Source organism: Sorghum bicolor, chromosome 1 (assembly GCF_000003195.3).
Source record: "Sorghum bicolor cultivar BTx623 chromosome 1, Sorghum_bicolor_NCBIv3, whole genome shotgun sequence".
In the NCBI taxonomy this organism is placed as follows: domain Eukaryota; kingdom Viridiplantae; phylum Streptophyta; class Magnoliopsida; order Poales; family Poaceae; genus Sorghum; species Sorghum bicolor.
The window spans coordinates 7,949,231-7,962,897 of record NC_012870.2 but is presented as its reverse complement, the minus strand read 5'-3'; the positions used below and the strand labels follow the sequence as shown (position 1 = coordinate 7,962,897).

The 13,667-nt window shown below is 53.8% G+C and overlaps 4 protein-coding genes across 4 annotated transcripts; 2 read left to right on the top strand and 2 right to left on the bottom strand.

Moving 5' to 3' along the window:
• LOC8060532 (lecithin-cholesterol acyltransferase-like 1) lies at positions 278-2,614 on the bottom strand. Its single transcript, XM_002463894.2, has 2 exons — positions 1,855-2,614; positions 278-1,758 (listed from the first exon to the last, which is right to left on the bottom strand). Exons 1-2 carry the CDS (start codon positions 2,499-2,501, stop codon positions 840-842), a joined length of 1,566 nt encoding a protein of 521 aa, XP_002463939.2. The 5' UTR covers positions 2,502-2,614; the 3' UTR covers positions 278-839.
• Positions 4,162-4,860, top strand: LOC8059955. The gene has a single exon (XM_002466477.2). The coding sequence runs from the start codon at positions 4,319-4,321 to the stop codon at positions 4,820-4,822; it is 504 nt and encodes a 167-aa protein (XP_002466522.2). The 5' UTR covers positions 4,162-4,318; the 3' UTR covers positions 4,823-4,860.
• Positions 8,977-10,869, bottom strand: LOC8060531. Its single transcript, XM_021461051.1, has one exon. It carries the CDS (start codon positions 10,867-10,869, stop codon positions 8,977-8,979), a length of 1,893 nt encoding a protein of 630 aa, XP_021316726.1.
• Positions 11,233-13,631, top strand: LOC8059954. Its single transcript, XM_002466476.2, has one exon. The coding sequence runs from the start codon at positions 11,290-11,292 to the stop codon at positions 13,369-13,371; it is 2,082 nt and encodes a 693-aa protein (XP_002466521.1). The 5' UTR covers positions 11,233-11,289; the 3' UTR covers positions 13,372-13,631.

The window sequence follows — 13,667 nt, the reverse complement described above, 5'->3', positions numbered from 1 at the left end:
AATAATGTCAACTAAAAACATTTTAATTTCTCGGAAAGTAAAAATAACACTTATTTTGGAGCGAAAAAAGTACTCTCCGATCCCTTTGATTTGTGGAAGAGCTGAACATGGCCATAACGGGTACTTTTCCTCTCTTCTCCGTTTTGCTTGCAACAAAATGGCTTGTCGACGTGAACAACAAGCATTTGCATCCTCTAATACATACGCAAATCTCAATCCTCCCGGGAAAGACAGATATTTTTTCCAAATAAAAAATTTAGCAGCACTCGATGATTAATGAAGTGAAAAAAATCATAGATAGTTGTCTACCAACTTCAAGGGCTTGTTCTAATTTTCATATGTATACGTGTTGGAGTGGATTGAAGTGGAACTTAAACTAATATCCACTCCAATCCACTTTATAACATATGGATTGAGAACACATGTGCATGCAAAGGTCTAAGAGCAACTCCAACACTACCCTATATGCACTTGGCAAATCCTAATTTTTGGCAAAACATGGAAAAAGCTCCTCCAACACTACCCTATATGCACTTGGCAAAATAGGATGCTTGGCAAAAAGAGGGCCAACTGGCTCAAATTTAGGAGCGTTGGGAGCGCTTGGCATCCTGCCTACGCGGTGGGACCCACACATTCAGCATGCACGCATGCCTTAAATAGATTGCAACTTTTGCATAAAAGTTCCTCTGATTTTTTTCAGGAATCACAAGATAGTCCAAATTTGCTACAAAAATAGCTAACTTTTGGAGAAGCCTCTTTTTTTCACTTGGCATTTGAGCTTTACACTTGGCAAAATCCAAGATTTGCCAAGTGAAGTTTAGGGTAGTGTTGGAGTTGCTCTAAGAGGACTGATGATAGCTCGTGGTGTTGAAGTTTATAGAATCGACGATCCTGATGATCTGCTCCAGCGCGCTCTTGTCGTTGAGCATGCCGGAGTGCGACACCTTGGGCAGCTCCACCACCTCGACGACCTGCGTGGGCGAGTCAGACCAGGCCTTGATCGGGCCCACGAGGCTGGCCAGGTTCACCGTCCCGTCCCCGTCGCCGTAGACCACCTCCTCGGGGTCCTCGTCGAAGCCGCCGTCGCCGTACACGAGGCTCTCCACCGTGACGACGCCGGTGCCCACGAGGCACGTCAGGGGCACGCCGGGCTCCGGCAGGGCCTCGACGAGCGGTCGTATCCGCGCGCGGTACGGCTCCACGCCTTGCTCGAATCCGATGTCCCGGAGGAACTGCGTCATGTTCTTGGCGGAGTAGGACCGGTTGTGGCTCCGCGACACCACCAGCGTGGTGTTGCCGAACACCTTGGGCGTCGGCAGCAGCCACAGGTTGCTCTCGGCGGACCGCTGCTCGTCGCGGATGAGGGACGGGTTGACGAAGGGCACCCCGAGCGTGTTGCCGGAGGCGAAGGTGAGCATCTCCTGCACCGACCCGCCCCACGGCGTGGAGAGCGTGACGAGGCGCTGCACGTGCGCCGCGCGCCACGGCGCCGGGCTGCGCGCCAGCAGCTGCAGCGCGAACAGGCCGCCCAGGCTGTGCGCCACCAGGATCGCGGCCCGCCCGCCGTTGGCCGCGCACGCCGACTCCACCAGCAGCCTGAGCCGCTGCAGGTACGCGCTGCCCACCTGCGACGGGTGCCCCGGCCCGGCCAGCCCGTACCGGAAGTCGTACGGCGCGCCGAACAGGTCGCGGCCCTCCTCGTAGCCGGCCTTCTCCTCCAGCGTGCTCGCCAGAGTGTTCATGTACCCCGTCAGGAGCCTGCACATGCACAGCACGCATCAGTTGTCGTTCGTCACGTCACGGGACACTGCCAAAGAGTGCCAATGGGAAATAATAATGCTCATGCAGTCCTACTTGAGGTTGGGGTCGAGGTAGCGGAGGGTGGAGGTGGAGCCGAAGTCGGAGACCCTGGTCTCGACGCCGGGCGCGTTGCGGTAGTCGTCGGCGTCGGCGTCGTAGGAGAGCGTCATCCGCTCGGCGAAGCACCTGGTGAGCGGCGCGACCAGCACGGAGGGGTCGAACCAGAGGCGGAACCAGCCGCCGCGGCCGCGCACGAGTGGCCACACCCGGCACACGAGGCTGGACGGCTTGTAGTCCTCCGTCAGCCGCGCCTCCAGCTGGTTGCCGCCCGCGCCCGGGATCAGCACCACCGGGTGCCGCTGCTGCTCCGCCCTCGCCGCCGACACGCACAAGGACGAGCTCAGCGACAGCAGCATAACCACCACCATCGTCGCCACCGCTGGCACGCGGGCCAGCGAGAGGCGCCTCCTCATGTCCATGCTCCCTCCGACGCTTGGATTTTGTCCCCTTGTTGCTTTTCGGATCAGGTGGTCACTGCTACTTGTAACTCGTTGTGTGGTGACGACGCGACGGTGACTGGCGAACGCTACTTGGATCCCTTGAGGCCGCTCAAGAAGGCCAGGAGGGAGCGGTGACTGGTAGTGGTTACGTCGTCCTTGCAGCAGTGGGTAGGCAGGCAGGCACGCATCTAACCGGAGCATGCACGCACGTCGGAATCGAGCTCGTGGCAGAGTAATTATACCGTGGTTATGTGAGGACAGCGACTAAATTAAAGCCACTGTACAGTCACCTGTACGCGATGCGTGTAGACTTTGGAGGGCCCTGCTCTGTCGCCGGGTCTAGGGCGCGAGGCTGTCTGTCGCCGGTCGATCACGCGATCTCGGCGGTTGGGAAGCGTGTACCGGAGCACGTACGGCTGCCTTTGCTCGCCGGACAACACGATTGGGGCGGCGGACGCGTACAGTGTACGTGTGCTTTGCATAATTGCATCAATCATCGTCGCACGGATGACGGACCCAGCGGCTGAAATCATCTGGCTCGGTCGGATCTAGCGGGACGACGACGAGATACAGCCATGAAGGTCCCCGACGTACCCGTGATGGCCTGATGGGACATGGCAGCTGCCAGCTGCCTTGAGGCTGCGCCATTATTGGGGGAAGGAAAGCTGCTACGCTAAACCAAACTGCTTGGATAACCGACGACGAGGACAGGGACAAACATGGCAAGGCCTTGGGCTTGCTCGTTTTGAATCCACGCGCTTCGAATCCAGGCTTTGTCGGACTGGGCCGCTACACCTTTGTGCTGGGCTGCTTGATATGGGCCTCATCTGCTAGGCTTCCGAAGGGCCTACACAGAATCTGCACAAAAGCTAGGAATAATGTCTCCTTCTTTTTCTTCGTTTCAATAAAATGTTTGTTGTTCCACTTCAAAAAAAAAGGAAGAAAGAAAATGTTTGTTGTAGCATTTATTTGTTCGTTTTTTTTCTTTGTTTCATCAAGAGAAAATGTACCCGTGACTCAGGAATGAATGTCTTTGGTCTGGACTGTATTTGAGCCATGCGATCAAGCATCTATTTGTTTTTTAATTAATTATACCGTACTCGTATTTAGTTGCAACATTAGGTTTGCACGTACAAATATTTTTTTTTGGGTTATAAATCTTGATTAAATGTGGCTTTAAATAGCCAGCTTGCATGGTATATTTTGCTCGCTGGAATGCTTGACGTGACTGCTACGTTCTCCAGGAAGCGCGCCGTAGCAACTTGGCACTGTACACCCACATGGCTGCAATTTTTCCTTGTATCTGCATGCACACGGCACATTACATTTGCACGGCCGTACACAAAGATGTTTCTTGTGTCGCTAGTAACGAACTGGGGGAAAATCATAAAACCCGTGTCCGTTGACCTCTCAGGGCAACTCATGGCTAGCTAGCGTGACGAAATCCCGTATATAAAGTAGCTTTGATTCTCTCCTCAGGGCGACCGACTGACTCCGTCGATCTGTGCGACTTTTTACGAGTCCATCCACACACAAGCAGCGCCTCCCGCAGTCCCGCGCGCCCGTCTGACTTGAACAGGCCAATTCGACCAAGAGACTCCCTCATCACCGTACGTCAAGCCAACAACATGCCGTTCCCCTGATTTGATTAAAAAATCACAACATCATTCCCGTTCCAGCCTCGTGAGTTCAGTCACGCACAACCAACAAGAACGAGACGGGCATCGGGTCAAAACTAACGTACTCCCTACCGAGTCCGCCGTAGCCATCCAGACAGGCCACTCGCCGTGTAGAACGAGTCGCATGTCCTCCACCTATATAACACATCAAAGCCCCGGCTAACTGGACACTGGCAGCACGTTACCGCCGTGTGCACCGCCACTTTCCATTCCAAAGTGCCTGCCACCTCGCTCCAAAGAGCACAGCTACGTGCGTACGTCCGACGTGCAAGACAGCAAGAGAAACAAAGACCCGTACGTTTGATTCATCCCTCGATCCAGGCCAGCAGCTAGACGACCATGGCGGTGGCGGCGGCAACAACGGCGACGACGACGACGGCGAGCAGGGGCCCGACGCGCGCGCTGACCATCCTAGGGCGGTGCGTGCGCGCGCCGTTCCGCGTGCTGGTCCGCGCGCGGGACCTGTACGTGAGCCGACTGGCGGCGTGCGCGGGCGGAGGGGGCCGGGGAGGCCTGGGCCCGGTGGGGCTGGTGGCGATGCCGCGGAGCCAGAGCCACGGGTTCTACCGCTCGGCGGCGGGCGGCGGCACCGAGGAGGACGTGCGGGAGCTCATCAGGATGGCCACCCGCGCCGGCCCACCCAAGGCTCCGCGGAGCCAGAGCGTGGCCATCGGACGGATCGACGAGGACAGCCCGTGCGAGTTCGTGCTGGACGAGGCCGAGAGGGCGCAGGCGCTGATGGGGCCCCGGAGCAAGAGCTGCGCAGTGGGGCCGTCGGCCAGGACCGCGGCTCGCACTCGCACTCGCAGGGCTGCTGGCGTCGCCGTCCCGGCGGCGGCTTGAGCTCAAGTTCAGCGCCGGCCGGCGTTGCGTTGCACTGTGTACTAGTACCACTACCACAGTATAAATATATATGTTGTTTGTGTGGTGACTGGTGATCAAAAGAAACGTAAATAAAAGTAATACTATACGTGACGTACACGTCCGTCCGAGGCCTCCTTAATTTCGTACGGATTGGGCTCTGCAGCCGTTCATCTATTGTGGTTCACTGATCGCTTGCAGCAGAGGCGGCGAAGAGCCTGCTCGCTGGTGTAAAAAATTATAAAAAATAGTATTCGCTGATTTATTATAAAAAAATATTATTAATTACTATAAAAATATAATTTATAAAACAAGTGAACGGAGTCTCCGTAAAGCATAGTTGTTTCACCAGCAGAATTGTGCTAGAGTACCACGAGTGGAGAAGCTAGAAAAAAAAAAACCCTCGGTGTCTTGCTGCCCTGCGAATGAAAGTTGTCTGCAGTTCCCAAATGATCAGGCAAAAACTCTGTCGCGACATGTCCGGTCGAACGCCGCCGATCGTGGAGTATGGACGTGTCGACGAAATATTCTTGGACCGAAAAAAGGGGTCTTTCTTGACTTCAATAACGGGCTGCGAAATCTGCAGGCTGCCCGCCCGCCCGCGCCCAGCCCAGTTATCTTGACTCTACTCGTTAGTCGATCGGTAAAAGAGAGACTACCCGTTTCTCATTCATGTCCCCGTTGGACAACGGAGTCTGACTGTCTGAGAATGTCTGTGTTGGCCGTTTGTCAAGCTTGCACTTGAGCTGCCACGAGAGAACCGGACCACCGGAGCACGGTAACAAAGGGGCCTACCGAGATGAGCCTTTGTGTAGTAGTGGTATTAGATTTTTTTTAGGGTAAACAGAGAGATTAATCCCTAATGAGCTGGTCTGAAAAGTCATGGCTAAAATTACTGTTGGCTGATTTATTATGAGAGAAAAACACTGCTGGTTGGCAAAAAAAGTACGGCTGATAAGACAAGCGAACGGGCTAACTCCCCATCAAGAGACAAAGAAAGAAACAAAGAAAAACAAGGCTATTACACATAGGCTTCTATCCATAACTGAATCAGTGGTCTGTAAGCATTTTTTGCCCTCAGAATAACTGTGGCAAATTCTGCCTTGAAATGTCTCTTTCCAGATTGTATTGTCGGAGCAAATTGTCTAAAGATTGTGTCATTTCGGACTGACCAGATAGCCCAGCACATTGAAATGATAATTTCCATAAAGAATGGAACATTTAACTGACCTCTTAATGTTTCAAGAACTTCAATAGGATCATCTAAAAACTGTGAATCGAAACCCAAAGTGTTCCACATGTTTTGTGCAGAAGGACAATCCAGAGAAAGGTGATGCAGAGTCTCTTCAGTTGAAGTGTTACATAGAACACAATTATAATCCTCCAAGAACATTGTTTTCCGTGATAGCAGATTTCTTGTATTTAATCGATCTTTCATGAGAAGCTAAAAGAAGACTTTCCTACTGTTTTGACTGCAAGCTTTCCAAAGCCAAGTGTAAGCTCTGTGAGTCTGCTGTCTTCCACTTAAATGTGCATAAGCCTTTTTTGAAGAGAAAATATTTGTATTCCAAATATAGATCCAAGAATCTGGCTCCTGGACTAATTGCAGAGCTTGAATTTCCAATTTCAAAGCTTGAAACTGCTGATAGCCCTTAACTGACATAGGCAAATGGAAGAGATCTTGAAAAGGCTGGGCTTGACATGCTTGTTGTAGGGAAATATTTTTGTTCTTAGCATAGGAAAAGAGCTGTGGCATAGAATTTTCCAGTATTTCACCACTCCAGAGATCCAAAGGAAACAAGAAGAACCATCTCCTACTGACACTTTGGCCAAGCCCTTGAAAGAGTTTACCAACTTCAGGACATCACGGCACCAAAAAGATCCAAACCTGGCTTGAGAAGGCAATCGGCCAGTGGCATAATATTTCCCCCAGATTAAATGAACCCAAGGGATGTCCATTCTATTATAAAACTTATGAAGATGTTTCAAGAGCAAACTTTCATTCTGAGTGCTTAAGTTGATCACTCCAAGTCCCCCATTAGATTTAGACGTAGTAATAGGGGCGTGGACTTTTTATACCTTTATCTGTTGATTTTGTATTTGTTCTCTTCATAATATAACAACGGATAAACAACATGCACTGTTCTATGAGCAAAAGTGAAAATTTCATGATTTTGTCTTTTTTTTGTTTCATGAACATGTAGCCTGAACTCTTCTCCTTTTGTTTTAATAAAATCTACAGTAGGGGGTAATCCCTCCTATTTCCATAAAAGAAAGTGAAATTTGCATCCAAGTTAACTGGATTTGAACACTGATGAATGATACTGTTGTAACTTGTAAGTTAGTAATGTTTGAATATTAAGGTTTCGTTTTCTACATGTTGTAAAACACGTCGCCATCAATTAGGATAGGACATTTCCTTCTCTACCTCTCATGATCAACACGGTAGATAAAAGTAGAAGAACAAAGAGGCACAAAGTAGGGGAAGTATTCTTTATTCTCTGAATACGCCGCCCCCCCCCCCCAGAAAATAAAAAAATAAAAAGGTGTTAATGATACTTGGTTGTCCACGCTTAAATAATTTCGTTGCATTAGAGAAAGGCAGAGGCCTGCTTTTGACAAGTGTTTGTATGAACTGGTAGATCACTTGCATCTGTGCTTGGATTATTGAAGCTGATTGATTGTTTCCAATATTTCCAGCTAACTGTGATCCTGAATTCTGATACCTATTTACTGATTAATTACAGGTGGACCCAGTTGTTTGTTATAAATCATTTCTCTCTATTCCTATTTTGTCGTATTTTCACTGCTGTTTATTTTCTGAGATAAGGTTTTCCTCATGATTGAATCTGGATCTTACTCTATTTTCTCAATAAGGTGATGTGGTAGCTGGTCTAGAGCGTGGAATCAGTACAATGAAGAAAGGAGAGAAAGCACTATTTCCTCCTTTGGCTTATGTAGATTCTAGTGCTTCAAGTGTTCCTACTGGTGAGCTACATTTTGAGGTAGAGCTATTATCATGGTTCAGTAGAAATGGTGGAACTGTAAGAAAGTTTTGTCAACTGGAGGGAACAGGCAAACAGGGGATCTTGATGAAGTTACAGGTGAACACTCCATGACAAAATAGTCTTACTCCTTACTGTTTCTTGTATTTGAATACCAATGCTTAACTGGTATCCTGTAATCTTTTATGACAGTTGTTCATGGATTTATATAGTCAAGTACAAAGTCAAGCTATTTGATGAGTCGATAGTTGAGGAATCTACAGAAGAAGGATCAACGTTTTGTTAATCAAGGTAATTGCACCATAACATTTATTCAAATGATTAATTATTATAGAGCTCTTCTCTGTAAAGTTCTTGTGAAGTCTGAAAGCAGCCATAAATATTGGATGGGAAATATGTTTCAATGATGTGGCTGAAGGAAGGCGAGAGAGCTGTTGTGACGGTGCAATCATTGTGACGGTGCAATCATATGTCTCACTGAATAGATTTGTATTAAGAGCAACTCCCATTATGTAAAATAGAAAGCCCATCTAAAATGTAGAGTTTTACAACAGCCTAGCTAAACTGGAAAACACATATAGCAAGCAGGACTTAACTCAGTCCATGCTGTCGCTTGAGATTATTTCCATAATTATGTGGGATGGGAGTAACATTTAACTTTTTGAGGCCTGCTGAACCATGAGACTTGTGCCCTGTTTTCTTGTTGCCCGTATCTTTTGTATTTTTTTGTTTATATCTGTGAAGATACTAGTGTTGCAGTCTACCTCACTAAACCTATTAACCAACATGTATATTATCCTAATAATTACTAGATTCAACAAAACCAGCATTCAGTACCATGCATGGCATAGAACAGCAATGCCCTAGTACTGTACAACATACAAATTAGTTACAGTGCTTGCAAACTGAACAAATCTATAGAGCAAATCGAAGATGATAAAACTTTATTCAAAACGATTCAAATTATGCCATATCGGAATACCATATGCTGAGACTACAAAGTACGTGGTTCTACCAGAAGACCCTATTCAGCAAAAACTGCTGCATACAGCTTTTCTTTGAGAGTTTTCTTCACTATATGTCTGCCAACAGCAATAGATCAGGAACACATGTGCACGAAAAAAAAAAAACTTAGTCGAACACCTCTAACGCCTCATACTCTGGGCCAGAGATGGCATCCGCCATGACCGCGGCCGGCGTTAGCTCGCCATCCGCCTCCAGGAAGAGTCTCACCAGGTTCTTGGAGTAGCCGCTCACCAGGGCCGTGCCCTCTTGCGCTGCCACCACCGGCGTGGAGGCCTTGGAGGTCCCCACGTTCCAGAACACCACCTGTGGCGCCGTGAATCCCTCGGCTGCGAACTTGTCGCAGATGCTCTGGTACTCTGTCTTCCACAGTGACGCGGTGCCCGTCCACCCGTCGAAGTCCATGTCGCTCAGCACAAACACCCTCTTCACCATCATGTCCCTGCACAGCCCGCCGGCCACCGCCAGCTGCAAGATCTTGCTAAACACGCCCTGCAGGTTCGCGCCCTTCTTATGCTTCCCCATGGACTCCACCAGCGGCCGCAGCTTCTCCTTGAGGCTCGTGCCGAGCACCTTGTGCAGCTGGTGCGTCTCGTTGAAGGTGATCACGCGCCCCTTCCACGGCTCCTGGCTCAGCTCAGATATGAGGAGCCCCAGTGCGATGGCTGCAGAGGCCGCTATGTCCGTGGCGTCCGTGGTGGCGCCGGAGAGCCCGCACACCGCGATGCAGTTGGCCAGGCGCCCCTCAGCGGATAGAGAGGCCGCCATGCGACGCCACTGGAGCTCGGCAGCCTCGTCGTGCTCCCCCTTAAGGGCTGCGGCGATCAACTCGTGCGGCAGCACCGCGTCCGCGGGCATCCTGGCGCGACCGGCGCGCACCTCGTCGAAGAAGCCGGCCACGCGGTGCTTGTCGTGCTTCTGGAACACCTCCTTGTACTTGTTCATCGCCAAGGACGCCACCCGCGCGTACGGCAGCTCTTCAAACTTGCACGCGCACATGTACACCTCCGGGAGCTCCAGGGCCTTGCGCAGCGGCACCAGCACCTCGCGGCGGAGCCGGTCACGGACGCGGTAGGCATAGTGCTTGTCCGAGATGTTGAGGTACTCCTGGCTGGACTCGCGCGGGAATATGCGGCGGGCTATGGCCTCGCAGAGCAGGGTCGCACGGTCGTAGGACGAGCGGAGCGACGGGCACCACTTGGCCGCGAGACCGATCTTGGTGGTGTCGCCCACGCGCAGGTGCTCGACGTCGGACTTGAGCATCTCGGCGAACATCTCAGCCACGCCATCGTAGAGGAAGCGGAAAGCCTCGTCGGACTCGTAGCGCGAGAGCGCCGACCGCGCGAGCTGCGCCTCCTCCTGGCGCTTCGTCTCCTTGGCAGCCAGAAACTCGCGGTCGCTGCGCCGGCGCTTGATGCCGTGGCGGTGTACGTTCCGCTGCTTGCGACGGTCGCCGTCTTCGCCCTTGCGGTCACCGTCTTCGCCCTTGCGGTCGCCGTGGAGTACGCGATAGAGGATCTCGGGCAGGTCCTTGAGGCAGCCGAACCTGGCGAAGATGGCCAGGTTCCCGGCGAGCGTCTTGGGGTGGCGCGCGTGCATCCAGAGCGCGGCGGCGTAGAAGCCCTCCCTATCGCCCTTGCCCAGGCCGCGCACGCCGCGGAGGTGGCAGACGAGCCTGAGCGCGGTGCGCGCGTCTCGGGACCAGGCGACGTCGAGGAGTGCCGCCACGTCAGCGGCCGAGGTGGCGCCAGGGACGATCTGGAAGAAGAAGTCGACGCACGGGTCGCCGGACGAGGCGTAGGCCAGCGCCCGACCAGACCGCGACGCCTCCTTGGCCACGCCGCCGTACGGCGCCATGGATGAGTCATCGGAGTCGTAGTCGGAGTCGGAGGACGACGACGACGACTTGCTGGTGGGCCGGGAATCTGCAGCAGCAGCGATGTTGGTGTTGAGGGCGGCCACGGGAGGGCCGAGGAGCGCTGCGGAGGTGGGCGGGGCCATGGCGGATGCGGTACTCGAGGTGTTTTGGGTACGTGACTTCGGAGATGAACGAAGAGGAGATGAGACGAGATTGGTGCGTGCGCGGATTTTGCTGGCACGGCGACGAACGAAGATTTTATCGGGGGGAGAGGCCTGGAGGCCGGCCTGGGAAGGCGGTGGCGGTTTCCTAATCGCTTGCTGCCAGGTAATGAATCTGGACCCTCTGCTTGTTACGTCGGTTCAATCAACGGTCACGATGCACGCTAGCCAACCGACCACGTCGTACGGCCCAAGGAAACGCGCCTGCGCCGGCGCCGCCGTTCGGTCCTAGCTATATAGCAGAAGTGATCGAGTCGAGACCACCAAATCCTCTCGAAGCAATCTCGTCGCCTACTACTAAATCCTAGCGGTTAGATCCGTACCAATCGGATCGTTCTCGCCATGGCCGCCGTCCTCCTCGGCCCTCCCGTCATCCGCGGGGCACGCCCGCCACCACCACCACCGACCGCTACAGCTGCGGAGGGCCCCGCTTCCCACCCGTTCCTCGACCTCCTCGACGTCTGCTTCAACAACGACGACCCTCCAGCCGGTTCTGATGCCGCCAACGGCGGCAAGGGGCCCCGCATGGCGCGGACGGAGAACAACTCGGCCACCTACGCGAGTTCCGGCAACCCCTGCCTCGACCTCTTCTTCCAGGTCGTCCCCGACACGCCGGCGCAGCGCGTGCGCGAGCTCGTCACCATTGCGTGGGCACACGACCCGCTCACCGCGCTCAAGCTCATCGCGAACCTCCGCGGCGTGCGCGGCACGGGCAAGTCCGACAGGGAGGGATTCTACGCCGCCGCGCTCTGGATGCACGAGCGCCATCCCAAGACGCTCGCCTGTAACCTTCCCGCGCTCGCCGAGTTCGGCTACCTCAAGGACTTCCCCGAGCTACTCTACCGCCTCATCCACGGCGCCGACACGCGCAAGCTCTACAAGGCCAAGGCGGAAACCCAGAAGATCAGACGCAAGGTCGCGGAGGTCCGCGCCGCCAGGCTGGCCGAAAAGAAGCGCGCGCACAGCCAAAGCGCTGCGCCTCAGCACACTGCCGGAGCTCCCGTGCTTGCCGACTTCGTCAGCGCCGCGCTCTCGAACCCCAGGACGAAGGCCAAGCGAAGCAGCGAGTCGGGAGCCGTGGTTCCTGCCGCGGCGCCTATGGAGACAGAGGAGGCAGCTGTGGAGAACAAACCGGAGGCGGTGGATGTGGCGGCAACGAAGGAGATCCCCATGACAAAGGAGGTGCGGAAGGTGGCCAAGCTCGCTGTGCAGTCGCTGGAGACATACTACGGCAATGGCGCCTACCGCTTCCTCTTCGACTGCGTCGCCCAGTTCTTCGCCGACCTCCTCGCCTCCGACCTTGAGCAGCTAGCGCCCGGTGGCAGGAAGACGAAGATCGGGCTCGCCGCCAAGTGGTGCCCCACGCCAGGCTCGTCGTTCGACCGGACGACGCTGCTCTGCGAGGCCATCGCGCGCCGCCTCTTCCCACGCGACTCCAGACCCGACTACTCTGACCTGTCAGAGGAGCACTACGCCTACCGGGTGCTCCACCGTCTCCGCCGCGAGGTGCTGGTGCCGTTGCGGAAGGTCCTGGAGCTCCCGGAGGTGTACATGAGCGCCCAGCGGTGGTCCGATCTGCCCTACACCCGCGTGGCGTCGGTGGCCATGAGGCGCTACAAGGCCCTGTTCAAGAAGCACGACGAAGCGCGCTTCGACAAGTACCTCGAGGACGTTGAGGCTGGCAAGGCCAAGATCGCGGCTGGCGCGCTCCTGCCCCACGAGATCGCCGCCGCCGCGTTTCGTGGCGAGGCTGACGACGTGTCGGAGCTGCAGTGGCGCCGCATGGTGGAGGACCTCCGCAAGAAGGGGTCTCTGAGCAACTGCATCGCCGTCTGCGACGTTTCCGGGAGCATGAGCGGCACGCCGATGGAGGTGTGCGTGGCGCTGGGTCTGCTCATCTCTGACCTCAGCGAGATGCCATGGGCGGGCAGGGTGATCACGTTCAGCATGACTCCCCAGATCCACAAGATTGAGGGCAAGACCCTCGCCCAGAAGATGAGCTTCATCAAGCGCATGCAGTGGAACATGAACACCAACTTCCAGGCGGTCTTTGACCGCATCCTACGCACGGCGGTGGACGGTCGGGTAACCAAGGATAAGATGATCAGGACCGTCTTCGTGTTCAGCGACATGGAGTTCGACCAGGCGTCTGCTAGGCCTTGGGAAACGGACTACCAGGCCATCTGCCGCAAGTTCAGTGACGCCGGGTACGGCGACGCGGTGCCTCAGATCGTGTTCTGGAACCTGAGGGACTCAAAGTCGACGCCAGTGACGTCAACGCAGCCCGGAGTCGCGATGGTGAGCGGATTCTCCAAGAACTTGGTCAAGCTTTTCCTGGAGAACGATGGCGTGGTGAACTCGGAGGCCGTCATGAAGGCAGCCATCGCCGGCGAGGAGTACCAGAAGCTTGCTGTGTTTGATTGATCGGTTAGGGGGTCATTAGTTAGGCGTTGGGAGTTAAGTACGCAAGTGGATGATGCATGTCTGAATCCTGCGCCCAACCGTGCTAGTACTACTTTGTAATCTGACATGAAGGAACAGAGATAGGTTGCTTTTGGTACCGAACAGCTTTCAGTTTCAGTGCAGGCTTGTTTTCTTCGATTTATGAAATTTGTGTGCTTCTGTTCGATCGTGTTAAATTGTTCAAACATAATCCGATCTTTGCTAAGACACTAAGAGCCTCACTAATGTTTCTTCTTTTCTTTCACTTCTAAAGCAAA

Coding starts and splice junctions, on each gene's coding strand:
- LOC8060532 (XM_002463894.2), bottom strand. CDS start 2,501: ATGCTCCGGTTAGATGCGTGCCTGCCTGCCTACCCACTGCTGCAAGGA. Junction 1,759..1,854: donor TACCTCGACCCCAACCTCAA/GTAGGACTGCAT, acceptor GTGCATGTGCAG/GCTCCTGACGGGGTACATGA.
- LOC8059955 (XM_002466477.2), top strand. CDS start 4,319: ATGGCGGTGGCGGCGGCAACAACGGCGACGACGACGACGGCGAGCAGG.
- LOC8060531 (XM_021461051.1), bottom strand. CDS start 10,869: ATGGCCCCGCCCACCTCCGCAGCGCTCCTCGGCCCTCCCGTGGCCGCC.
- LOC8059954 (XM_002466476.2), top strand. CDS start 11,290: ATGGCCGCCGTCCTCCTCGGCCCTCCCGTCATCCGCGGGGCACGCCCG.